The sequence below is a fragment of the Anomalospiza imberbis genome, chromosome 8 (genome assembly GCF_031753505.1).
Source record: "Anomalospiza imberbis isolate Cuckoo-Finch-1a 21T00152 chromosome 8, ASM3175350v1, whole genome shotgun sequence".
Lineage (NCBI taxonomy): Eukaryota > Metazoa > Chordata > Aves > Passeriformes > Viduidae > Anomalospiza > Anomalospiza imberbis.
Window position 1 is genome coordinate 16,840,694 of NC_089688.1, and position 25,996 is coordinate 16,866,689.

The 25,996-nt window shown below is 46.4% G+C and overlaps 1 protein-coding gene and 2 long non-coding RNA genes across 3 annotated transcripts; 1 reads left to right on the forward strand and 2 right to left on the reverse strand.

Moving 5' to 3' along the window:
- Positions 1-3,430: 3,430 nt before the first annotated feature.
- On the reverse strand, positions 3,431-18,113 carry WNT8B (Wnt family member 8B). The gene is made up of 6 exons (XM_068197528.1): positions 16,525-18,113; positions 10,496-10,529; positions 9,410-9,548; positions 7,921-8,046; positions 5,736-5,878; positions 3,431-5,345 (listed from the first exon to the last, which is right to left on the reverse strand). Exons 1-6 carry the CDS (start codon positions 16,581-16,583, stop codon positions 4,788-4,790), a joined length of 1,059 nt encoding a protein of 352 aa, XP_068053629.1. The 5' UTR covers positions 16,584-18,113; the 3' UTR covers positions 3,431-4,787.
- A 63-nt stretch (positions 18,114-18,176) lies between these two features.
- LOC137478029 (uncharacterized) lies at positions 18,177-18,912 on the forward strand. Its single transcript, XR_011001361.1, has 2 exons — positions 18,177-18,318; positions 18,723-18,912. It is a non-coding gene; the product is annotated as an uncharacterized lncRNA (long non-coding RNA).
- LOC137478031 (uncharacterized) lies at positions 18,411-21,085 on the reverse strand. Its single transcript, XR_011001363.1, has 2 exons — positions 20,320-21,085; positions 18,411-18,828 (listed from the first exon to the last, which is right to left on the reverse strand). It is a non-coding gene; the product is annotated as an uncharacterized lncRNA (long non-coding RNA).
- Between the last annotated feature and the right edge of the window lie 4,911 nt (positions 21,086-25,996).

Below are 25,996 nucleotides of genomic sequence, written 5' to 3' on the forward strand. Positions count from 1 at the left end.
GCTGTGTTTTGTGATGCTTTTTTTCATTGGTTTGTTACCTCTGGCTGCATGGGACTTCCTCAGTCTGCATGGCCACCCACAGAGGGGGCAGTTGAGAACTGTGTGGGGCAAACCAGATTTTGGGCTCTGCTGCTATGGGTGGCATCCATCCTGGTGTGGTGAGACCTCAGGTTTTATGCAGTCCTTAAGGCTGCAGGGTCAGAGCACTGATCTTCTCCAGATCACCTGCATCAGTTGTGACTGTTCATCTGCATCCGACACAAGAAGGCCCCCAGACTCAGGTTCTCTTGAGGAATCTCAGCAGTGTTTGAGATTTTGCACTTGACATCCAGAGTTGGAAGTATGTGAGTAAACAGAGAGCCCTTGATGACATTGTCTCCCATTGGAAATAAATGTTGCACCACTGAAACCATGCAGCTTGAACTAGGATAAGGATTGGACCTGTGTGGAAATTTATACCCTTGAATTGTCAATTCTTATAATTAGTTAATAACTTAGCAATCTTTTGGTTGATTTCATTTAATCTTTTAAGGAGGTAAGAAGGGCTGAATTGAAACATAGTACTGAGATAAAGGTGGGGGAATCAAACTTCTTTCTTACAAAAGAAAGAAATTCTGATTTTTTTCTGTCAGCTAGGTAGTATGTATGTACAACCCTGCCAGTCAGCATGCATGAAACTTTGAAATATGAAGGACTGTATTACATGACCCAAGGTTGGAGGACTTTGGAGGAAGCAAAGGCTTGAAAAGATTGTTTGAATGGTGAAAATTTGAAGGGCTGTTGCTGAGAAGGGCCCAGGTTTTCTGAAAGTTGTGGGTGTTAGGGACACACCACATGCATTCAAGGAAAAGAAGCCTTTTGTAATTCTGCTGGCAGAAGCAAACACCCAGTTTGGAGTCTTGAAGAGCTTTTGGTCTGGAGCAGTTAGCAAACAGCCTGGCCTAACAGCTGTCCCCCAGCAGGGACAAGCAAAGCTGATTTTCAAAGGTAACACTGGTGCAGCATCAGAATGGGGTTAGCACACAGGTAGCCCAGGTGGCATACATTTGCTTAATGAGTGTATAAGGGAAGTCCCAGCTTTCTGAGATTACTTAACAAGCCTGGCATTTCTTAGATTCTGGTACTTTGGATTCAGTTATGGTACCCTTTGCCATCCAGCCCTTTGCTCGCTTTAACTCAGGCCACTTCTACTGCTGAGAAATAAGCACAGGTTTTCCACATAGCTCTCAGATACATATGACATTAGTTCCCTCCAGCACGCATAGCTACTGCTACCCAGTACTTATGCAGACACTGGCTGTTTATGCTGCCTTCCCATCTGCCCCTCTGTTGCTCTCTTTTGCTTCCTGTATACCCCTGTAAGCACCATCCCTGAAGCTCTTTGCTTTGAAAGCAAGCCGAAGGGGGAAGTGAGGTGACTCGCTTGAAAGTCTTGGAGAGGCTTGTGGCAGAGGCCCTGTCTCTGCAGCCCTGGTGTGGTATATTACCCTTCAAACCCCGCTGGAACGTGCTCCTCCATTTATAGCACCATCTCTGCTGGCTGGCAATATCTCAGTCTACGGGCAGTGAGCGTTGCCCCATCCCGTGTGGGCACATGGCTTCGCAGCACCCGGGCACCAGTGAAAGCATTTTCAGTCGGGTGAGAAGGCCTTTGGGTTGACAAAGAATTTGGGGGGGAAGGGGGCAGCAGGAAAGGATCCCTAGGCACAGAAAACAGAGCTCTAATCCTGTGGCAGATAACATCATGTCTGCAGGCTATGCTTGTGTGTGTTTGGGGGAGCTGGAGGGGCAGAGATTGTTAGGCAGTATTTGTTTGTAAAGCCACTTGCTCTGAAGATAATGCTTGCACTAACTTCTATTGAGGGAGCAGTGTGAGTCCCCACAAAGTCCTTTCCCAAAGTGTCTTTGAAGCCAAGAACCCATTGAAAGGAAGAAAGGCCAAGAGAGGGGATTAGTTTGTTCAGCAGCTGTGAATTTCAGTGGGAGGCTGATGAACTCCAAAGTCTTTGTTGAGATGTGTTTTGTAAGGAGCCCTGCTGGAGGGAGAGACCCACACCGGGGCCGCGGCCTTAGACAAGAAGGAATCTGAAGCGGCGGGGAGCTGTAAACGGGCCACAAGGACTTTTCCCAAACACTTTTCGGAAAAGGTGTTGTAAAGAGATCGGAGGGGGATTAGCATGTGAAATGACACTTTCCATTGACTCCACTGAGGGGAGGGGAAAAGGGCTGGCTGGCTGATTTATTAGCATTTTGTTCCCTTCTCTATTCTGCTCCCCCAGCAGCCCCCCTCCCCTGTCTCCCCTCCTCCCGAGCCCTCTAAAGAGGCTTGGATTGGAAAAGGGAGCGGGGGGCTGCCTGTTTGTGTGTCATCTGGGCGAAGGTGACCACCTGGGAAGCTGAATGTAAATATTTCTCCTCTGAGGAATGCGCCTTCATTAAACCGAAATGAATACATGGAAGCATCCAATCCTGCCCACAATGGCAGCAGGGCCTTTACCGCTGAGGGCTCCGTGCGCCGGGAGGGGGGACCCGCTGCTGAGGTCAGCACATTCTGCAGCTGCGGTGTCGCCGTTGCCGCAGCGGAAGCAGCGTGTGGCGGGGGGGCTCTCACTGAGGCGCCCCGCGCGTCCCCTTGGCCTGCAGCCGCCACCGCGCCAGCCGGGGCTGTGCCACGGCCTTCGCGGGCAGCAGTGTCGGCAGGGGAGGGATGGAGTGCGAGTGGGAGGAAGAGGGAAACAGCTTCTACAGCTTTTTCAGCTGACTGTGGAACGGGAGAGCCGGAAGGAAAAGGGAGGCCCGTGCTGGAGCTTTCCCTGGTGGTCGAGAGGCTCTGGCTTCCTTTTTCCTGGCCAGCCACAGGGACATAGGGGAACTGCTGCTGAGGATGCAAGAGACCTTTGAGAGGGTCACTGTGCTAGTAAGAACTTCTGTGCAAACAGTGGTGGTTTGTGTGTGAAGTGGAAGTGTTTCAGTTTTCCCTGAGAATGGGCCAGGGTTTCTTGCAATTTTTGAAAGGTCAGATTCTTGCTTGACAGGAATGCTCTTGCTCTGATGAGACCCTAGGTCCAAATTCCTGCTCCCTGTGAGGTAGTCCTAGAATAAAGGACTAATTGATAATGAAGAGACAAATACAGGCTTCTGTGTCTTTAATATATCCGCTATGTAGTGGACAACTGGGCCCTGCCTGCCCCCTCCCACCCCATTTCTTCCTGGCAGTTGCATTGCAGTTGGATGCATCCTCAAGCAGTCTCAGGAGGGAGCACATCCTTTCCCCTCGTGGTAGGGGCTGAGGTTGTGCTGGCTGGAACTGGTTAGGTCTTCCTGGGCACAGATGGGTAAGCAGTGTGTTTTAATCTCCAGGACTCTTAAATTTATACATACACACACAAAATGAGGCGAAAGAACACTCAGACACTTAAGACACAACAGCGTTTTGCAAGCACTTGGCTACTGATTTATTGCATTGGCTATTGGTTTACAAATATTGGCTACAAGATGGGTCTAATGGCCAGTAACAGCTCTGCTGGCTTCTTGTCTGGCTAAAGGACACTTCAAACAGCAAAGTAGATGATATTATCGCAGCACAGGGGAAGATGGCTGTGATGGTGTAGTGAGCTTCCCCAAGTCCTCAAGCTGGCAGCTTCTTACCTCCCTCCCCTAGCCTCAGCAAGGGAACAGAGATGTATTAACCAAATCTTCCTGCTGCTTGCTTAGCCTATAGAATATATACAATAAGTGGTAGAGGAAAAACTGTTATGTATACATCACAGTAACTGTGCAATAAATTAAACTTCAAAGTGCTTCACTTTCCTATTTACACCACCATTAAATAGTAACTGACATTATCAAACTAGGAAGAAGTATTTAGTTAGTTAGCTGACAGGGTAAGAGTGCTTGGCAAGTACACCAGGACATGGGGAGTAGCCTCAGCTTGGCAGCTCCACTCTGGGAGTGATTTGGGAGGAAGGAGGTAGTGGAGAAGTGTGAGGGCATCTTTATGGCATCAGTCAGGGGCTTTGATAGGAATGCTGGCCTAAAAAGGGAGACCAGACCTGGAGACTTGGAAGATACAGAGAAAGCATGTAAAAAACAAGTGATGGGATCCCGAATTTGGACAGCTGTGTAATGGGCAGGTCAAGCAGCAGTTTTGATCTTGCTGCTGCCATTTCAAATGCAAAGTAAAGCACTGGAGAGTTTAGCAAAGCTGTCAAAGGGTGGGAAGCAAAGCTGTGGGTTCCCTGGAGGCTGGCTTGCTGAGAAAGGAGTTGCATGTCTTTTGTATTTCCTCAAAGTGTAGGCCTGAGGCAATAACTCTTTTAGTTCCTCTATTTTTTAAAAGCCTCTTCTCATTTACAGATTACTGATCTGAGTTGCCCAATTGTTGATGCCATCTCAGTTTCCTTGTACTTTTTATCTCACAAACTCAAAAGCTCAGAGCAGGTGCTTGTTTGGGGAACAGACAAGCTCAAAACCACAGCAGCCACCAAGACCTCCTGTGTTTTCAGAGATAATGCCATAGTCACTGGATAGAGTGACACTGAGTTGAAGGGACTTCACTTTGCTATGTGAACACTTGAAGGTCTCCCCAGAAGACATTACCCACTGCACTAATGCCCTGTATGGGCAAGGCCTGAGCACTCATACAAGGCTCTTTTGCCTTGCCCCAGCCCCAGTGAGGCAGAAGTGGGAATGAGGCAAAACTATGCCAAACAGATATGGTGCCAGGAGCTGATGGGAAGGGCAGGAGAGGAGAGGGGCAGACAGAACTGTGGAGGAGCAGAAGCAAGTTAGAGCTTTCTCTTGAGCTTGCGGCTGGCTCCACCACCTCCGCTCCGCTCCCTCTTCTCCTTGCGGACACAGAAGTACTTGGTGACCCGTTTGCGGCACTGCTCGCAGCGCACAGCACAGCACCAGTGGAACTTGCAGTTGCAGCTGGACACCATCTCGGCTCGCCTCTCCTCCACTGCCAGCCCGCAGTCTCCACACAGCCGCCGGCAGCTCCGCTTCTCCCACTTGCTGAGCGCCTTGCCCCTCTTCAGGCACTCCCTGCCCTCCGTGCCCAGCAGCCCCAGTGTCTTGTTCTCCAGGCAGTAGTCAGGAGAGTCTTCCAAATGGACCAGTTCCTTCTTGGAGATGGAACTGAAGGTCTCAGCAATGGCACCCCGGCTGGCAGCACTGTTCCCTGCTCCCTGCAACAAGTCCACCTTCAGGGCTTTGTGGTACCTCTCCTTGAGGTAAGTGCCCACCTCCCGGAACTCGGGTAACTGCAGCCAGCAGGTCTGGGTGGTGCAGCTCCCTGACACACCATGGCATTTGCAAGTCCGCTTCATGGTCCCTTTCACTGCCTACAGGGTGAGGAGAGAGAGGGGTTCAAGAAAAAAAATCCCAAAGGGGCTGTCTCTGTGCTGCAATACATGCAGAAACATTACTTCAGGCCTGTGGAGGAGTTTGGCATCAAGTCTCCCTGCGCAGTAGTCCTAAAGCTTACAGATTTGCTTTTCCACAGTGCTCCCCTTATTGAACTGGGAGAAAGACTACTGCAGAAAGTCATTAACACTGTAACATAGAAGCATTGCTACCTTAGAGCAGACACCATCGTACTGCTGCCATGCCCCTCAAGAAGCTGTTTCTTCTGGACATGTATTTTTAGCCACATCAAATTGTGACTCTCCACAGTGAATGCTCAGAGCCAATTTCGTATGCACTGTCAGCTCTGGAGGGAGAGAGGTGCTCACCTTTCTACCTGCCTCATTGTTATGCAGGTTCATAGCAGCTCTGGCATCTTGTCCAGTCTCCAGGGCATCCACAAACTGCTTGGAAATAGCTTCCCCAAAGCCCACGTTATCGCTGCAGCCTCCCCACAGCCAGCCTTGTCCCCCTAAGAAAGGAGATGAGATGTGTGCTGTCAAAGAATCAGAAGAGGTTTCAGAAGTGATGGGAGGGAATGGAGGCTGTGGGGCAAATCCAGCCTTTCACCACATGGTACTCCTAGATTCCCTCCCACGGAGTTCATGACATTTCTCCTGAGGCCTGGATAGTAAGTGACTCAGGCAGGCAGCATTTCTCCTGAGGCCTGGATAGTAAGTGGCTCAGGCAGGCAGCAAAGGGGTATGTCCTGTACAACAAATTCAGGGCTTTCCAGGCTTTCTATAGAGCAGGATTTAGAAGCTGTCAGTTATCATGCATTAGCAGACATGCAGATAAGCCTTTGGGCCTCTAATCTTTTCTCAAACCCTGACTTCAGCTGGTTCAGTGTGACTTGCAGGGACAGCATCTTGCTAACTTGGATTAACAAACTGGTGGAGGCATCCTGGTCAGAGGCAAGAGATTCCCCTCTGCCTAGAACAGCCCAAACCTGGCATATGTGCATCAAGGAGGCCCTGTTTTTGGCACACCCAGAGTTCTGAGATAATGTTTGGCATCTTAGAAGGGTCTGATTTTTCTAGTTACCATCAAGAAACAAGGGAGTCAGCAAAGAACTGTGAAATTACACAAAAATACGTGGAAGGTACTTTTCCTAACTGAATGGGACTGGAAAAACATAATGCGTTTTTTTTCCTGCTAGAGAAAGATGCCAAATTTTTAATGAAGATTTGAAATCTGGAACATTCTGACCCTGAACATGCCACATGGGTACATATTGGGAGTTGTGGTTTAATGGCCTTGTGCTTCTCTGGAAAGGCCTGGCCCTTGCCTGGACTTCCCCAGGGCATCGTGATTCCGTCTCCCAGGGAAAGACAGGAGTGTTTCATGGGAGGTGGGTAGTTGTAGTGGATGATGCAGTCCAAATCAAGGACTGGGACTGAAGGAAGTAGGAAAACCTTTCACCAGCTTGGATTCAGTCAAATGGCTGAATTGAATCATGCTGTTTTGGTCAAGCCAAAAAGTTTTGTGTGCCTTACAAGGTTTTAAGTCCACAATGGAAATTTTTTTATTAAAAACAGATATATTTGGGGAAAAGAAATGTAGCATGACTAACTTGGTTTTCCAGAGAAGATAGAATTTGATGTGTTGTTGCCCAAAAGTCTTGCTCTACTAGAGACAGGCATTCCCAAACTTTGGACACCTATGCAGTAGTGGCTGTTTTCAAAACTATCAGTCAGTACAGTAAATTACTAAATACTGGACAGTCCAGAGGAGTGTCATAAAGTGACCATACTGACTGCCTAGTGTGGCAGGGCAGGGCATGGCTTTTAAAAGATTTTGATAATTTGAAATTTGACCTCTTTCTATTCAAAACAAAACCTCTAAATGTCAGTGTTTTCCATGAGAGCAGAGAGCTGGAGTGGTGCAGCCTGGAGTTCCCCACCAGGGGTGCTTGATGGCTGAGGGCCTGGATATCACTATCATGTGGAGGGTGTGATGGCTGTGTGCTGCCACAGTGATTCTCCTGGTTGTGCTCTTGTGTGCCTGCCATGCTGACAAGCGCTAGAGAGGTTTATGAATGCCACCCTGCTTTTTCTCATGGTCATTCTGCTGTGAGACCAACCTGGTCCTGCAGACCCTGGGAACCCTGAGGTCCCTGACCTGTGCTGGTATATCAAGATCTGTGCTGTTATACCAAGATCATTTAGGTGCATGGCAACAGATCCGCTCCTCAGCCTATATGATATAGTCATTCTCACCAGCAGCTTAAATAGAGTTCTTGATTTGAACCAGGGAAATTGCATCCCCTTCTACTTTCCTGCTCGTTTAGAAAGTAATGGAAAGCAAAAAGACCTTGGCTGGTGTAAACTGGAGGCGGCTCCATTAGCTTCCACAGAGCTACTTTGGTTTGAACCAGGGAAAGGTTTTCTCTGAGCATTATTCCCGGGTGTGGGGACCAGGGTGGGGAGGTGTTTCTGCAGGCCTCAGTGGAGGAGAGACAAGCTTCTCCTGCCACCTGGGACGAGTGAGGGGCAGCAGCTCATCCCTCCTTACCCAGCTGTCCGTTGCGGGAGTCGTCACAGCCACAGTTGTCAAAATCCCCCAGGCTGCAGTTCCGGGTCAGTGTGTACATGACACCCGCAGAGCTGATGGCGTGGACAAAGGCTGTTTCTCGGTTTGCTGTCAGGTGGGAATACAAAGAGAGCAGATGTGGAAAAGATTTCATGGCAAGGGCAGTGCTAGAAATTGTTCTTACTGTGCAGGAGTCTGCACAGGACATCTGCAGTGGGGAACTTTGTGGGGTGGAAAAGAGGCCCTACATGTCAGATTAGCTTAGTTTGGGCTTGAACTGCATGAAGATAGAGGCTCCCAAATATGATCCAGACTGACTCATGTCATTTGAAAGGGTGTGGAGGAGAGAGCACCTGGCTGTCCTTGTGGGACCTCAGCAGTGGTGATATAGTACAGACTGCCAATGTCCATCACTTCTCACTAACACACACCCAACAAGAAGGGGTCCCCTCCAAGAATCAAAGAGCTCCTTCCCCACAGTCCCCTCAAGCCGTACCTTCTGCTGAAAGGGCTCTGAGCAGTGACCATTCCTACCCACCAGGATAAGTCTGGGAATCATCAGCTGGTTTCACTGAGCCTTTGGCTTTCCTTTAATACCAGCAAGGTGTGGATCTGAGCAGATAACCTTGACAGGAATGGTTCTGGGACCTGCTTCTGGTCTCACAGCAGGCCTTGTGCTGCAACTGTCTCCTCAATGTCCCACTTTGAAACCTTTGTCCATCTCTCCCTGGGGCTCTGGTCTCTTGTTTGCTGCTAGTCCCACCAGAGGCCTGAGGCTCTCCTCCATGCCCAGGTCCTGCTTTTACAGAGCAGGTATGAGCCCAGGCCAGCATCAAGCATAGGTCTAGAGGGCCAGATATACACTGAAATATTTCCTGGCACCTGCACATAGGTAAGGAATAGGATACAGTAACAATGACTACTGCCCCATGCCCTACAGTAACCCAGGTCAGGGATGCTAGATTTCTGCCTAGGGTGATTCTGACATCTGGAAGATGTAGAAAGGCTTTTGTCCTGCCTCTTGGCCAGAGCACAGCCACTGATGAACTTTCCTTCTCCCTTTAGCCTTATCCCTCTGCTTGCTACCTAGCCAGGCTGTGCTCATTCTCAGCCTCCCTGGGATACCCTGGGACACCATCTAGGCATGGTGTCCAGCAGGGCACGTGCAGGTCAGGGGGGTGCATCCTTGTGGGGAGGCAGTTGTGTAAGGGTTGGTCCTGTGCCAGTTGGGGTTAACCAGGTCCATGGGCAAGGCTGGCATTGCAAGGAGGCCCTGGAGCTAGATCCCAATGATCTGGGAGCTGATGGGTGAAGGGATCTCCTGGGGAGATCCCTCTGGGGGATTCCCGGGAGAGGCACTTCCCAGGTGGGAATGGGGAAGAAAAGGAGTCACTTGGGAAGAGAGGAGGGGGCCATGGGCTCTAACCTGTAGCAAGGGGGTCCCAGTAGTGGTATCCAATACTTTCCTTACCACTGCGCAGCCCACCGTGGCTGGAGAGCTGCAGTGCCCTCTCCGGGCAGTTCCAGCGGTCCCAGGCGAACTGGAACTTGCACTCCTCAATGCCGCTCTGCGCCCCAGCCGCCACACTGCTGGAGTAGATGAGATAGGCCTAGGAGCAGAGCTGGGGGTCAGCACGGGGACGATGCATATTTTCAACTGAAAGTAACCTGTGTGCCATCTTACAAAGACAAGACGTACAGAGCTCAGAAGGTGTCCCTGGCTTGGCTTCCTTGGGAAGCTCACCACCACCAGCAGCAAACCCATTTCCTGCTGAGCTGGGTCAGAGCCTGAGCCTCCTGTAGGAGAAAGCTCAGCTCTTGGCTGTTAGCCACATTAGGAAATGTGCCAGCCTGCCTCTGCCATGGGGAACCCCTTATCTCTCCACCATGAGAGGAAACAGAGCTTTCTGCTCAGATCAGGGAGCTCCAGGCTAGCAGATGCCTCAACCTGCCTTCTTCACCACGGCCCATGGGGGAGAGCTAGTGCATTGGGACAAGGTTGCTCCACCAGTGTATTAGGAGCTAGATGGGCCTGGAGGTGTTCCTGAGAAATAGCCAGAGCAAAATCGGGGTAAATTTTACAACTGGTCCTGGCTAAGAAAGAAAGCCTCTGAAAGAGGAGCATAAGGATGTGAGGGGTCAAAAATATGGAACAAAGTCCTGGCAATTCTAGTTGTGCTCCTTGAGGAAGTATGTTTTACAGGGCCTACAGAAAATACTTTCTGGCTGGATCAGTGTGGGCCCTGATGCCAACCTGATCCTCAGGAAGCAATAGATGTCAGGTGAGAGCCTTGGCCAGTGTCAATAGACAAATCTCCAGAATCTGGCCCCAACCAGCTTAAAAGAACCCCAGGTCAGCACTGCTTGGGGCTCATGCAGCCCAAGGAACTCACAAGTTCCTGGCCTTTCTCTGCCTGATTGCTGGAAACCTGGGGGTGAGGGGAGCTCTGGCCAAGGCTGGGTGGAGAGGAGTGGGAAGCAGGAGCCCTTCTCTCTCTCTCCTTCCCTCCCTGGGTTTAGTGGAATCAGGGACAGAGATCAAAGGGATTTCTCTTACCTTGGGGCCCGTCATCAGGAAATTATTCACTGACCTGGAAGATAGAGACAGTGTCAGCAGGGAGGGGGTGATGGTGGAGGGGTCTGGGGAATGCCAGGCATCCCAGGGCTCTCCTCTCACTCCCCCAGTGTCTGCCTGTCTCCTGGCTGCAGGCACCTCTGGTCTCTCCCCCGTGTCCCTTTACTGCTCCCTAAGGGACAGGACAGTGCCGTCCCCTTCCCCCCACCCTGCTCCCCTCAGTCAGACTGTACTGGGCTGCAGTTCCTTCACTGCTCCATCCTTTTGCTTTCCTCTGCTCAGCTACCCTTTGTACAATCCACCCCTTATTTAGCTTTCTGGTTCCCCTAGCCGTGCTTTTTACCTCACTTGACTAAACTCCGGGTAGCATTTCCCCCATCCCCAGGAGTGGGACTGTGCTGAGGGAAGGAGGGCATCACACCACTGCTCCTTTGCAATATGTGTCCAGATGCATCTCTCCACATCACAATCCCTTGTTTTCCTGTGGTGCATGTCTGACTGCCCATACTCTCCTCTTGGTCAGGTTATGGTGATGGCTGAGCACAAATATACCTATCTTTCCCATCCTCCTGGGCACTGTGCAGGGGACCCTGGGGGTTTGGGATGGGTGGAAGGTCCTAGACAAAACTAAGCTTTCTGCTGTTCCCACTGAAGGTGTGGAGGGATCACCTCCAAGGGTCAGGCAGTGTGGTTTGTCTCCAGCACTGTCCGTGTGTCCTTGCAGAACTAATGCTGTCTGGTCTTTCAGAAAGAAAGACTGTTTCTGTGCAAATGGTCAGTCAGCACTGGGACTCCATTTGGTGCAGCGACCACCTGCAGAATTTGGAGAATGGCTGGGTGAATCCTGCCTAGCTGCGTTATGGCAGAAAGGACTGACACTTTGAAAAATCCCAAGAGCCAACTCGAAATATCCCAAGTCAGAAATGAAGTAAGAAAAGAGAGAATCTCCTGAAAATACCTAATTCCACTCTCTCCCCATTTGTAAAATAACACTCATCACTATTTCTGGTAAGTCTGTGGAGCATTTTCCCTGCTGGAACCCAGCACTTCAGAGAAATGGATGACTGCTGTTATCACCCAGGGAGGACACTGGGGCCAGAGAGGTGGAATGAGTGGATTGAGACCTTGCAGTGAGTGAGTGATTGGAAAAATGACAGAGCATGCACTGATAGAAACTTGGTTCTTCAGCTTCTTCTCGAAATTATGTTCTGCTTCAAATGACCCACAAGTATTCCCTCATAAAGGAGAGAAAGATACTGTTTTTTTGTGCTACAAATCCGGCACAGACACTGTGGGGGCATCCCAGGGTGGGCTCAAGCAGAGATAGAAGCAGGCAATGCTGTCCAAAGCTGAAGGTCAAAGTGCAGCCCTGCTATAGACACAGGGACAGACAGGGTGGCAGGACTGGTCCCCAGATATCAGACACATGGGAGATTGAGAGAAGATGCTGTCCTGCCCTGGAAAACCACTTGTGAGTTAGCAAGCCCAGAGATCCTTTCCAAAGCACTCCACAAAAGGAGGTCTCATTACTTTAGCTTGGTCAAAATCACAAGAAACCTGATGTTTGCTGTTGCAGTTTAGAGTTAGGAGAATGAGTTTGCAACATTTCCTTCTGGCAAGTCTAGCTTTCTTTTGTTTTGGTTTGGTTTTTGTGGGTTTTTTTGCTGAAAATAGGTTTATATTGATGAAGCTTTCTTTGGGAAAGATTCGCCTGGGTCAAAACAGGAGTGGGCTGTGAGAACAGGAGATTCTTTCCCTTTGTTCCAGGCTTGGGATTCAGACCCGGCTGTGCTCCAGCCCCCATGGGTACTTTACCACGAAGTCGATGGTTGTATTGCAGAGGAATTTTCCTTTGGAAGCTGCTTCTGCATTGTACAGCTAATTAAATATTTCCTGGGACTTGGAGAGACGGCATCTGTAGCCGAGTGATTAGAGCATCGGGTGACCTGAATCACACAGGGCCATGAACCTGGGGCTAATCAGACTGTGTAAGCTCCATGGGTCCCCATCCTAACGCAACTGGGTAGCAGCATGAACAAGTCATTTTTCCATCTGGTTTCCCTTCTGTCCATTGCCTTGACCTTAAGTGCTTTGCTATGGGGACCACACTCAGGATGGTGTCAGTGTGAATCTGGGCCCCTGGTAGCAGCTGTGAGAAAACTCTGGTAAAATGCTCCTGTGTAGGCAAGAGCTAGAAAATTGCAAGTCCTCTCTTATCTTGTTTTTGTCACCAAAAGAAGATATATATGCCATCTGCATTGCTTCCCATGTGGGTAGGAAAACCCAAATTCACAGTGTATAGAAGGGATTTGTCTCAAACCCTTGGATTAGGAACATCTGAGAAGTTGCAAGGACAGCTTTAGGAAGAGGAGGATGGTAATCCATAACATCAGTTTACAGCAAACCAGCCTGGTGATTCCTTAGCAGGAATCAATTGACATGACTGCATTGGAGCAGAGGATCTGTTCCTTCCAGGATAAATTTCAAGGTTCACAAAAAGGCCAAGTTCAGGATATGCCAATTCTCCATCTGCAGCTGAGCAAATGATACAGTAGCAATTTCCCAGCAGGATATTCTAAACAGTTTATAAAGTCAGAGAGACAGATGGCATTTTCCTTGAGCTCTCAGATCAACAGGCAGGCATGCTGCTGGCTGGGTTTATAGGACTTAGACAAGTGAAGGATTCACAAAGTTTCAAGTGTTTTGTGCACTTGACACCCCAACATTTAACTCTTGCAGCTTCCCTTCAGGAGAAGGGAAGATGAGACTATCATATGGCTGGAGGCTGGCTGAAATTTTTCTTACTTGTGTTGAGGGGGAAGGAAAGATAGGAATGAAGACAGAATCTATGTGCTTTTCTTTGCTCTTATAATTTAGCTAAGAAAAATGCATCTCCATTCTGTATGCGGTCTCCAGTAAGGGCAGAGAGTAATTAAGCCACTACTTACACAGATGTAGTACAATAGTGACAGTGTCTCTAGAATAATCTCTGTGCTGCAAATAGGAATTACTACCAAAACCTCTCTTCATTGTTTTCTCTGTAGTGTGATTTTTAAAAAGAAATTATGTATTTCATCTAAATTTTCATTCCATTGGAAAGGAAAGTAGAATGTAATACTAAACTAAGTAGTTGCATTCATAGCTGGTGTTAACCAGCCCAATTTCTATGACATTGGTGATTTTTTGTATCACACACTTGAAAAGAGACACTTGAAGTAATTTCTCTTCTCTGAGAAAGCTCAGGGAGTTTCTAGCTGTGTAAACTCCTTTCCCTCTATCTTCAAACCCCAGGACAGCATTGCATGGACTGAAGCAGATCAGACTCATAGCTGGGCAGGTAGAGGGAGGACACCCCCGAGTTCCTCTGCCCCCTCCCCAGGCTGTGCAGGGCACGCTGCTTCCCTCAGCACAACTCTATGTCTCCAGGTAAAAAGTAAATCTAGGGCAAGAGATTTTAATTGGATCTAATATTAGAAAATTATCTCAAAGCTAGTGAATATCTTCAACAGGAGTTTTCTATCATAGTTTTATTGAATCTGAAAGCAAAGAACCCTGCCAAGCAGCTGTCCCATTATATTTTACTCATATCAAATACTAATAAGCCTCTGATAATTCTGTCTCAGTTACAACTTTAACCAAAAACATCACACTCGTCAGTTTAGCATCACACTCCTCAGTTTAATATGCCCTGAGAGCCTTACCTAATCTCTCATTACAATATTTGTCTGATACCTTACCACCCACTCAGGCTACTGTGCTGCCGGTTCTGCTCTTTAGAAAATGATAAAGCTGGATTTGCATCTTCACTGTCATTATTGTAAATAGAGAAAATGAATAGAATTTCCTTTTGGATCTGAGTTTTGTTCTCAATATGAGCTCCCCAAGGTTATTAGAAAATCAAGGAGGCTGGAAACCAAAGGCAGTCCCACAGCTGAAGTGTTAAAAATATAATTAGGAGAAAACTACTGAGTAAGAGATCTTTATGCTATTCCCATAGGAGAGGAGTCTGGGCAGCAGCTCAATAACATTTATAATGTTGCTTATTTTTCCTTCATTTTTCTCTATTTTGTTGTATTTATTTTGAAGATTTTGTTCCTAAATGCAACCCTGACATTTTGGTCACCTAGAAATAATACACTGGTTGAATGGTCTGTTAAATGGTAAAAGTTAATCCACATGCAAAGAAGAGAAGTGGCCACATATATATATATATATATATATATATATATATATATATATATATATATATATATATATATATATATATATATAAAAACATTTGTTGTTGTTGTTCTATATTGCTCCCCACCCCCCATGCTCCCACTCCCAATTCTTGTGATTAAATCCCAGGAAAAAAAGTGGTTTTAGTTGTTGGATGAGATAGAGAAAACCAGCACAAATTTCAAGCAGAATTATTTTACAATTCCCACAAATTTATCTTTTTTCTACTCAAGAGTTAAGGGAGAGTGTCTGCAAAATGATCATTTCAAATAAAGGTTGCAATTTTCCTTTCTGTATGGAACTCATGACCTATGAGCAACATGCAGAGAGAAGCGGGGCTGTCTTGATCTATAAACTTTTCTCTTAGATAAAAACTGCTGAGAGACAGGGAATTTAAACATCCAACATTGGACTGAAAATGTCTTGGATTTCCATATTTAGCTCTACTTTGTGTGCTGAAATTTCTCTCCTTTGAACTGTTTCTTTAAAATGTTAGGGTTTTTTCTTTTAAAGCATTCCAAACCTGTTTTTATTGAGGAAAGCAAGACAAGTACACAGGAAGAGCAGAAATATAACAATAAAATCAGCATGAGCTCTTGCTTAGCCTTTCTGTAGAACATACATATTACCCTTGTTCCAGAAGGGAGGTTTATCTTGAGTTTGCTATTTTATAGTATTTAGACATATACAAATTGTTGCGTATTCTTTTAATGAAGGGAGTAGAAAATCTCTGAAATTCCAGACTAACAGGAATGAGTTCCCATTTACTCTTTAGTTTCTATTTTTGTAATTTTGATTTCTCCATCCATGGTAATAACCCTAGAGATCTGTTATGGAGAAGGCAGGGGATTTTAGTAATTGAGTGATAAAAGACTTTCCTTGCCATTAGAGATAAGTCTGTAACCCACTGAGCAGATTCCCCAGGGCATCACAGCAACTGAGAATAAATTTTGGGTACTCAGTAAAAATCACATAGGAAAAATACCTGCAGAGACCATTTCCCTTTGGGAATGGGACTGATATATCCCACAAGGAATGATACAAGATTTGATGCAAGCATAATCTCTTTCTGTTCACCCTTAAAGAACTTTTAAAGAAATAAATATAACACTTTCCTCAGGACAAAGCAAGAGGTCCACAGGAGATGGCCACAGATTTGTGCACAGCAGAACTGGTCTGATGGGACTCAGGTGGTTGGAAACTGAGCTGTAGTGATCGCCGTAGCAAAAGCAGCTTCCCAGGAAACCCTAATAAATTAATTTTAGGCAAGTAATTCTGCCCCTGAGTGTGCCAAGGAGCTTGGCTGTCAGGCTGCTCATCCAGAGTGACAGTCCTGTGGATCTAACTCACCCCTGCGGACTCTGAGCTCTTAATCACGGAGTGTCCTCTTTGGGGAGTGTGAGAGAAGCCCCACTTGATTTAATTAAGACAAAAGACAAGCTGACTGGCAGCCTTTGGAAAAACAGAAGACTCTGGCTCTTCCATTGGGTTATCTTCCCACTTGAAAGTGAGGGGCTAGGTCTCAGCATCCACTCTCCCCTATAATACCCCAGCTTACAACCTGGCCCCTAGTTATTTTTGGGAGGTGCAGGGAAAAAGAGGGACATTCATAGATCTAATATCTCTGCCAGTGAGTGTGTAGGGATTTGGTTAAATATCTGATTCCATTAAAGAGAGAACTGAGCTAAGTGAGAAAGAGGAGACATTTAGGAAGATGAAGAGGAATTTCCTTAGGGTATCTGGGAAGAGCACCTGCCTGTGACACAGACTGTGATGCTCTTGATACTCACCAGGCATAGCAGGACTGGAAGAAGGGAGTGAGGAAGAAGATGCCCAAATAAGGGTCCATGTGAAATATAAAATCCAAATAAAGAGGGAGAAAGGAGATCCTAAAAAACCCCCAAACTTGGGTACCACCACCACCAGAGAAAAGGAAAAAAAAAAAAAAAAAAAGAAGCACAACTAATTTAGGGAAGGGATGGAGTTATTTTCCACCCGGCAGTCCTGGTGTGATGAAGAGGCGGATGCCTCCTGAATCCCACCTTCTGCAAAGGATAGCCAATCCTAAAGTAAGAGCTAAAGGGGGCTGGTGAAATGGAGCCGCAGAACTTCCTAAGAAGAGATTATCTACTTAATTAAAGATTTTTTTTTCCCCCTAAGTCCTTCAGCCAATCAGGACTCAAGTGCCAGAGAGAGATTGAACTGATGAAAAGAACACCCCAGGTTCCTCGAAGACAAATGCACCAAGAAAGGGATAAGAGGGAGGGAAAAGGGGGGGAAAAGAAAAAAAGAAAAAAAAAAAAAAAAAGGAGAGAGAGAGGGATAAAGAAAGAGACAGCAAATCCCTAAAAGAAATCACTAGATTCAATCTCCACCAGCACTGCCCTGGCTCTTCATTCCTGGCAAAGGCAACTGGAAGGGCTGCTTTTGAAGTGTCCTCTCCTCCTCCTGCCTTGGAGACACTGCTGATCTGGGGTGCACTGGGTGCTCTGGGGTGGGGGGATTGGGTTCAGACTGTCTGCATCTGCTGCTTGGGTCACAGATATGAGATCATTGTCTCTGCCTCAGTCTCCCTGAGAAGTTTATGGAGAATTAGGGACAGTTCCTACCTCTATCTGCTTCTCCTTCATCATGGTGACCTGCTCTATCTTCCCACCTCCTGTTTGCATCAGGCCATCCTCACCCCAGAAGAAAGGCCTCTGACTAAACGTTCCTATTCCCCCTTAATTTTTTGCTTTTGGCATTTCCTATAAAGTCCATAGGAGGGGGTCTTTAGTTTGGGTTAACGGTCTCTCACTAAGGGCTTATCCCAGGCCAACAGCTGCTGGAGCTACTTAGAAGTGCCTCCAGCCTGTGTCAGCTGGCTACATGGGACATCCCAGTTACTGTCACAGCACCCACCTCAGATACCCTGACTGTCCCTAAAGCAACATGAACAATTGTATCAGCATGTCCCAAAGCCATAGGAAGATCTTCTCCACACTATGCAATTGAATTTTGTGCTGTGGACATGATCAGCCAAAACATGGGCTGAGACCGGTCAAACTCATTTCATCCAGGGCACAGCTGCCAAGCAGAAGTGCTGGACCCAGGCAGGATTTGAAGAGGACTGAAACCATGTGTCTGAGCCATCAGGCAGGGCTGGCGGCAGGTTGAGCTTTGCTTGGGGACGCTTCAGGTGGACAAAAGTCCCTCCTGGGTTGCAGAGTCTCAGGAAAGGAAAGCTGCTCAGCAGAGATTTGCTCTCTGATGGATTTTGGCCATCTCACACTGAGCCCAGCTGTGCTCAAGCCAGGGAGCCCTGGCCAGGCACAGCCCACAGGACACTGCTGGCAAAACACTACCTTTGCCCAGAGCGCTGCCTGTCCAGCCAGGGGACTCCCTCGCTCCCATGGGGGCAGCAATTTATCCCAGAGCCAGCTGTGCCCCCAGCTGTGTCCTATTACAGCAAGACTGATGGTATTTGCACTCATTAAAGACCCAGGTCTTGGAGCGCTGAGCATTTTAAAAACTAAGGTGTTATGTATGCTGAGAAAAAGCTTGAGAATGTGTCTAGTAGAAAATAAAACCCCAAAAATTGAAAGGTGAGGGAAATGAGCCCTTTATTTATTCTTAAATTATTTTTAAGAATACTATTTTTAATTATTAATCATATTGAAACAACATTTCAATGCTGTGATGTTTAGTACAGTTTAATTATTTTGGTGGTCTAATTCAAGTAGTGGAGGTAGCTGTGCTCCCTCTCCTAGGCTGTCCTGGACTCAGTGTAGAGAGCAGCTGCAGAGGCTGATGTTGCCTCAGGGGAGCTGAAGGTCTGCCAAGGGGCTCAGTCTCACTGGAACAGCAGTGGTGAGTTGCAGGAGATGCCACAATCCTGCATTTGGCATCTATTTCTGATGGTAGAAAGGGGAAGAATTTTTAGTTGTTTTTTGTAAGTGTCCAGCTGTCTGTTTCAGGATTCTTGAGCTGGAGTTTTCACATTTCTCAGGTCTGGCAGCAACAGCATTTTGAAATCATGCAACTCTTCAGATATTTATTGACCAATTGGAAAGGAAAGGCATCATTGGGTTCACTGGGGTGAGCTGTTTTTGTTACTCCACGACAAATTAAGTAAGAAGATTACAAAAAGTAGGAAAAAAATAATAGTAGGTGGATCCAAAATAAACAGATGCAATTAATTGTTTTTATTTACTGTTGCAAGAATCATCCAGGCCTTTCTCCAAGCTCACAGAAGCACCAGCAGCTTTGGGAACATGTCATTCCAATTAAGTGCAATACTCACTTTCCTGGAAACAAGCCTGTTTTTCAAACCAAAGAAGCTGAAGGCAAAGTCTGAAACAAAACTGTCCCAAACATGTTTCAAAGTATTTAATTACAGTTCTAAAAAGCTATTAAAAAGATTCTATGAAGCACTATCTAAAGAAGTGAGATGGAAAATTGTTTATCATGTTCCTCAAATTTTGTTATTGTTACTGACAAAACCTCTGTAAATTTTCTAAATGAATGCAGAGAGAAGTAAAACACATTTTATAGCCAGAACTGGTACCTTACCTCACTTGACCCGCTGGCCAATACAGATCTCTTCTGACCTTTGCACTGAGTACTGTGATGTATGTTTGACTATTTGTTCATTTCCCAGAATAGCAGGCAGGGCTTGAGAACAACAGCAGATAGAGAACCTGCCACCATCTGCAGTAATTACTTCCAGTTTATTAAAAAAAACAAAAAAAAAACCAACAAAAAAAAACCCACCAAAACAAAAATGCACCAAATTTTAATATAATATGTCTAAGTTTAATTTCCAGAGTACAGAGAAAATCTGAACTATCCTAAAAAAACTTGTACAAGTTATCACAGAAGTCAGAGAAAAAGGTGAAAAAATAAGACCTTTAACACTCTTGCTTCCTTCCAGCCCCGTACCAATGCAACAGATGGATATGAAAAAAGAGGTTAAGAAATGGGGGTAATAATTCCAAGTCTGGCTCACAGATACCTCAAAAGTTTATTGGTGTAAAGTGCTCAAATAACAGATTTGTTAAAACAGAATGGGCATTAAAAAGGTCAAGAAAGAATTTGACATTTCTTCTGTTAAAAGATATGTAAAAGGTATGAGATCAAAAGAAAAGGAAATTAATCTTATCTAGGCAACACGCAGAATTCAAACCTGAAAGGGCTGAAATAGTCTCAGGAAGGTCCAGCTTCCAGTGCAGTAAGTGAATTTCAATTGTTTTGACTGTAGCTTTGCCTTTTGGACCAACTAAATGCATCTTTAATAGTGCCTTAAGTCTGTCAAAACATCCACCAGCAGCCCAAGAAGGAGTATGTGCTGCTCACGGCCCTGTACTGAACATGCCCTGTGCTATTCTGCTTTAGCCAAGTGGCTCCAGAAACAAAACCAAATAAAGGCTGGGGAAATGCAATAGCTTTCATGAGATCAGCTAACATACAATGGAAGCAAACATGGAATTTTTAGCATTTTGGCTCTGAAAAGGCAAGAAAGGTGCTAGTGTGCCCAGAAGCCTCTCTGTTTATTATTGGGTTTAGCTGTATCAGTCTGAGATTGTGCCATTAAAGACAGTATTGACACACCAGAAAACGCCAACAGTGGTGCGTGGAGCTCTTTGCTGTAAGCCTGATTCTGTAACCTAGCACTGTTCTCCCACGCTGTTCTGTGCATGGGTGATGCACACAGAGCAGCCTCCTGTGAGGTCTGCTTGTGCTTTACCAGTACTGAGAGTATCCTCATGTTTGTAGGTTCTCCATAAGGTTCATGCAGGGACAGTTCAGTGGATCCTTGTCCACTGCAGTGAACTGTGGGATGGGACACATCCATCATACATCAGAGGAAATTACTTGACCTGAGGAAGCAGACCTGAGGAACCCAAGAAAAATCTACTTAGGGGCTGCTTAAACAGGTCCACTGTTGCACCAGAGACATATATTTTCTTTCCTTTTCAGGCTCTCAGTGCTCCCTTCAATATTATTATTATTATTGGGAATATTAGTAAACAAAACTACATTTCGAGCTGTAAGAATGAAGCATTAAAAAGACTGCTCAGTGACATGCTTCAAACTTCTTTAGCTGAAATTGTTCACAAGCTCTGCGAGAGCCCTAAATAACTCCAGCTAACTTACAACTGGATCTCCTTCACCCAAGTCAGTTTGTTTGGCTCCAGTGCAGAAAGACTGGTTTGCAGCCCCTTTTGTGAGGATGACAGGAGGAGGTTTAGCTGAGGGATTTCTCCAACCCTGTGATTTTTTCAACTCTGATTTGCTATGCAGTCTAATGACTGTGCAGCTCTGGGTTACCCTGTAATTTGTCCCTCTGATGAGCCAGCCTGCTGTGTCAAAGCCGGCAGATGGTGCTCCCAGCTTGGCCTGCGGCTGGGCTGCAGCTCAGCACTCCTGTGAAAGAGCGTCCCTGGATTGCAGGGGTGCAGGTAAATGCTGCTCTTCTAGGCATGGCCATGTCCAGCACAGACAACAGGCTCTGCACAAGATCCAAGCTTAAAAATTCTCCTTTCCTCCTCCCTGTTTCTCCAGACCAACTATCTTGAGGCCTCAGAGTAGGTAAAGTCCAAAAATGATTCTGACTGGTTGTGTCACAGCAGTGGTGTGGAGCTGCTAGTGGCTGTACCCACAGCTGGAGGTCAGCAGTGCCAAGGTGCAGCTGCCACCTGTGTGCTGCAGCACACTTCCCACAGCCAGCCACTGTGGTGGCCGATGAGACTCCTACCAACACCTGGCCTTAGCTCAGGGATGAGCAGATGCTCACCAACTCTCAGCAGGAAGGTGGATGTAAGGCTGACAGCAGTATGCACAGATCTGTATCCACACTTTCTCACTGGTGTGCCTTTTAACAGGTCCTGGGACAAACCCCAAGGTCAAGGACCAGCAAATCTGGCTCAGCTCTTTGCCCTTCAACAGCAATGAAACCTGCACTGGGGTAAGTCCAGTGAGGTCCTTCCTCTTTGCCTACAGCTGACTATCATGACTAACCTTTTGCATTTATCTGGAATGAGTCAGACCTGTAAAATCATGAGTCCAGGCTGAAAATAATACACAGTGCAAGCTATTTGTGTCCACGTCTTTAATGTACTCTCGGGGCTTGTTTCCTCTGGAAATGGCAGAGCTGGGAACATGCTGTTCTCTTGTAAAAAAGGCAAGCCAGGCTCCAGGCAATCGGATTTCCAATGAACACCCAATGTCAAAAGGCTTGCCAGAAATTATGGGGCTAGTGACACTGAGCAGGCAAATAGGGTCTCTCTGTGTTGAGCAAAACTTGCTGAGTGTGTGTCCGGGCTGTTTGCCTGAGAGATCTCACACGTTCAGTGTTTGTACATTAAAATACTGAATCCTTTTTGCTCTGTCCTTGGCTGAGAACTCCTTTTGGCCTTGCGTGTAATACTTGTTGCTACTCTTCACGTTGGGAGTGGCTGCTTTTTAGTGGTGAACATCAGATCAGCCCATGGGGTGTGGTGGCTCCCAGTGAGCTGTAAGGAAAGCTGAATCATTTCCCCATAAAATCCAGGGTGCAGGATCTGGCTCCAGCTCCAGCATTCCCCAGTGTCATCTGCACTGACTAGGACTATTTCTTTTGTCAGAATAGTCAGCCAGTCCTAATAAATGGTGATGATGATGATGAGCTTGGAGGCTGAATCAGGGAGCCAAGATGAAGAAACAACTCCAAGATGGTCAGGATAAACTGGCACCACAAAATCTATAACCAATCCTTTTCAAATGTCATTGCTGACAGAGCCACTATCAGGCTTTCCGTCACAATCTTAAACGCAAAGCACTTTTAATGATGGTTGTTGGAAAAATGTTACAGACAGACTGATGCTGAACAACCCTGACCCCTTTTATAAGTGTACCAAGAAAGAGACATAAATAATAAAGCATTACTTTTGTTTGCCTGTTTGGAACAAGCCCCTTGGCTTTCATACTGCCAGCCTGGTCAAGGTTTCATTACTGATGTGGGCCACCACAATTGGTGCTTTATTTAAGCACAACACTCCCTGAAGGAGATGTTTCTTTTCCCACCTAAAATGAACCAGATATTTCAGTTACAAGTTAAGAGCATGGTCTGTGTCCTAATCAAGATTTTCACTGAGTCCTAAAAACCAGAAATGTGGAGAGTGAGGGAAAGAGAATTGTGGCTAGAAATAATTAGGAGTTTTTTGAGTGCCACTGTTGAATCACAGGTAGGAAAGTGGGCTTTGTGCTGTCAGGTGCTGCTGAGGGGATTCAATACATGGTGACAAACTTTTGGCTTGTTATGTTCATTTGTCACAACTGACAGCAGTCAAGCCTACTTTGTATAAATCTTTTACAAAGTCCATCACTACAGCATCCCAGGACATGGGCTACTGAAACCCCTCAGTATACTTATGAAGTGTCAGCTGTTGACTAGAGGCTGGTAACTGATGCATGACATAGATAATGACTTGCCCAGACTCAGGCAGCCAAATGGTGTCTCATATGGTACATCTGAGCTGAAAACAAACGAGGATATAGCCTGTTAATGGTGAGAGGAAGGAGCTGAGGGTGCCCATACAACAAATCATTGCTCAGAAGGAGGGTACTCTATAGCAGAAGATGCAAGAACAACCTGGCTTCTGGCCCAGAGGTTGCTGTGAGCTGAGACCCCAGTACACTGGGATGGCACTGCCTCAGAAGTACAAGAAGATCCTGTATAAAATCAGCTCTTCCCAAACACTGGCATTTATACGGGGACCTGTATCTGGTGTCAGAATGAAAATCAACGTCAAAGTTTGCACTGGTTTCACATTAACATATGCAAAGTAGGAATGAGCCCTACTTTGTGGAGGACAAAGCATTCCTTGCCATGAGAGAAAGCAGCAAAAAAACCCCAACCACCACATTAGAAGACATTATTTATATAGTTTCTTTATACAAATGTTCATATTTATCCATCACAGGGTGGTATTTTTTGGAATAATGTACTTTACGTAGCTTTATCCTTACCCAGTGCCACTGTGAAAGACGAGCTAACTCCCAGACTTAGTGTTGTCAGATTGCAGTACCTTTTTGGAGACAGAGTCCGACTTTTCCTCTCCTCAGTTTTGAGAGATATAGCAATATAATTCAGACTTCACGCCTTCTGGGTGACCGAGGGGGAGCCTGTAATTCAGACGCATTGCGCCTGCAGTTCCCTGTCCGACTCCAGGGTGGCGATGCTGCCTCAGCTCTTACTCCGGCTAATAATGCTCGCTGTGCACTCTGTGTAGGCATTTTTTTATTAGCACCACTGAGTGTGCTGAAAGATGATTGCATATGGCAGGAGTAATTCTTACAACCACGGTCTGCCTGGTTTTGCTACATCTGAAGCCTTGCATGTAGCTGCTGCAACAGCCCTTACCTGCCCATGGATTGTAACCAGGGGAAGAACAGAGTGTCCTAAGAAATTACACGTGTCTTGTTTCTGGGATGCTTTTTATTATGAACATTCACAGATGGTGTCAGTCACTGGTAAGTGGTTATGCTAAGAGGAGATAACAGATCCCACCCAGGACATAGGCTCTTCTAATTCCAGCTCACCCTTTGATCATGGATAAATTATTCCTCTTTCATATGCTTCAGTCTCTCTCTCCCCATTCAAATGTCTATTTTAGACTGTAAGCTTTTGGAGACAGTGGGTGTCTCATAGCGTGCAGATACAGAATGTAGTACTGATACTGTACAGCACCCAGAACAATGGAGACCTTGATCTTGATGGCAGCCTTCACTCATTATCTTAATAGAAGCATCCAAGTCTATATTTGAAACAATTTATCTGAACAATCTTTTGGCCGTACTGACTCCAGATCAGACACATGATAAAAAGTGACAGAGGAAAATGTGTATGTAAAACCATTTTATGTGTTTGAAATGGCTGAAGATGTAACTTTTGCAATCGGCGTGGAGGTGAGTGCCCTCCAAGTGGCAGCGCTGCACCTCAGATGCTGTGTGTGCCGTTTCCATTGCCGGCTAGAAGCTTTCTTCTGAGTAGGGAAAAGAAATTAACAACGAGTCTTGGATCCCAAAGGGCAATTTTGTAGCAATTGTGGCTCTCTGCAGGAAGCAACTCCTGAGACAGCTGAGTAGTACACTGGCACCAGAGAAGGAACTGGTACCTCCGTTACGAGGGAACACTACCCATCTGAAGAGGGAGCAAAAACACAGGTTTGAGGAGACTGGACCCTCCAGCCCCCCAGTCCCTTTTCCATTTTTAAGTACATGCTAGAAACACCACGGGAGATAGGAAGGATCAATTCTTAAGGAAATCTCCCTTTTGACTAAAAACATCTCTCAAAGGACATTTTAATGGGGAGGTTTTGAGCATAAGTAATGTAAGGACCATAAATACTGTTTCAACGTCATTAAGAGAGTGAACTTCCCATCTTGTGTGGCAGAAGAGCCAGTGTGCAGATCCACAGTGTACCTCACCTCCAAGAGTATATCTTCCAGCTTTGCTGGGTGGCAAGGAGCAGATCTGTGAGCTGCCTCTAGCAGAGAGTTTATTTCATTGGTGTTCTACTACCTCTCTTAACCAAGACACCAGTCAGTCATTCAAAAGACCTGGTAGTGCTTCCTTAGGCCAGTTTGGTGTCTTATGTGTCTCCTCCACCCCAGCTCAATAGACACATATCCACACTGTGCAGGATTCTCCTGGCAACACTAGGCATACCAAAGCAACAGCGAACCTCTGTTCCTCATTAGCTAGCCACTTTCTAATCCAAGCCTTGCTATTTTTATCCAGCTGAGATTTCTTCACTCCTTTATTAGATAGATTATGTGGCAATCTCTCAAATGTCTGGCCAAAGGCAAAGCAGTTTGCAGTCATTTCTGGCCCTACTGCCAGAAATCAAATGGCATCTTGCTTGCTAAGCTGATCCCAGTAACAGGTTCTCCTCTCAGAGGAAGCATCTGGATATCAGGACTCTGTCAGCATTTCCACTAAACTAGGGGTCTCTTTCCCCTTCCCTCCCAAAACAACTGCATTAATGATGTAGTAGAGGAGAATTCAGCAGCATCCTACCATGTCCACCATCTTCCCAAACACCAAAGGAGCAAGTGCCTTACGTGCCTCAAGGGAGGTTGTGGGACCTCCAAAAAAATCACTCAGTCCTCTGAGATTTCTGCTCGCGATGTTGCAACAAATGGGAACAGTGTCCAGTTCCCTGTCCTCTTGTGACTTTACCCCCAGTGTGCCCTAGATGTGATACCTCTCATTGAGTGCTGAGTGACTCTTCTGGCTTG

Excerpts from the sequence above, each read along its gene's own strand:
- WNT8B (XM_068197528.1), bottom strand. The coding sequence starts at position 16,583 with ATGGACCCTTATTTGGGCATCTTCTTCCTCACTCCCTTCTTCCAGTCC. Across the intron at positions 9,549-10,495 it reads TCCTGATGACGGGCCCCAAG|GCCTATCTCATCTACTCCAG; the intron begins GTAAGAGAAATC and ends CTCTGCTCCTAG. Across the intron at positions 5,346-5,735 it reads ACAATGAGGCAGGTAGAAAG|GCAGTGAAAGGGACCATGAA; the intron begins GTGAGCACCTCT and ends CTCACCCTGTAG.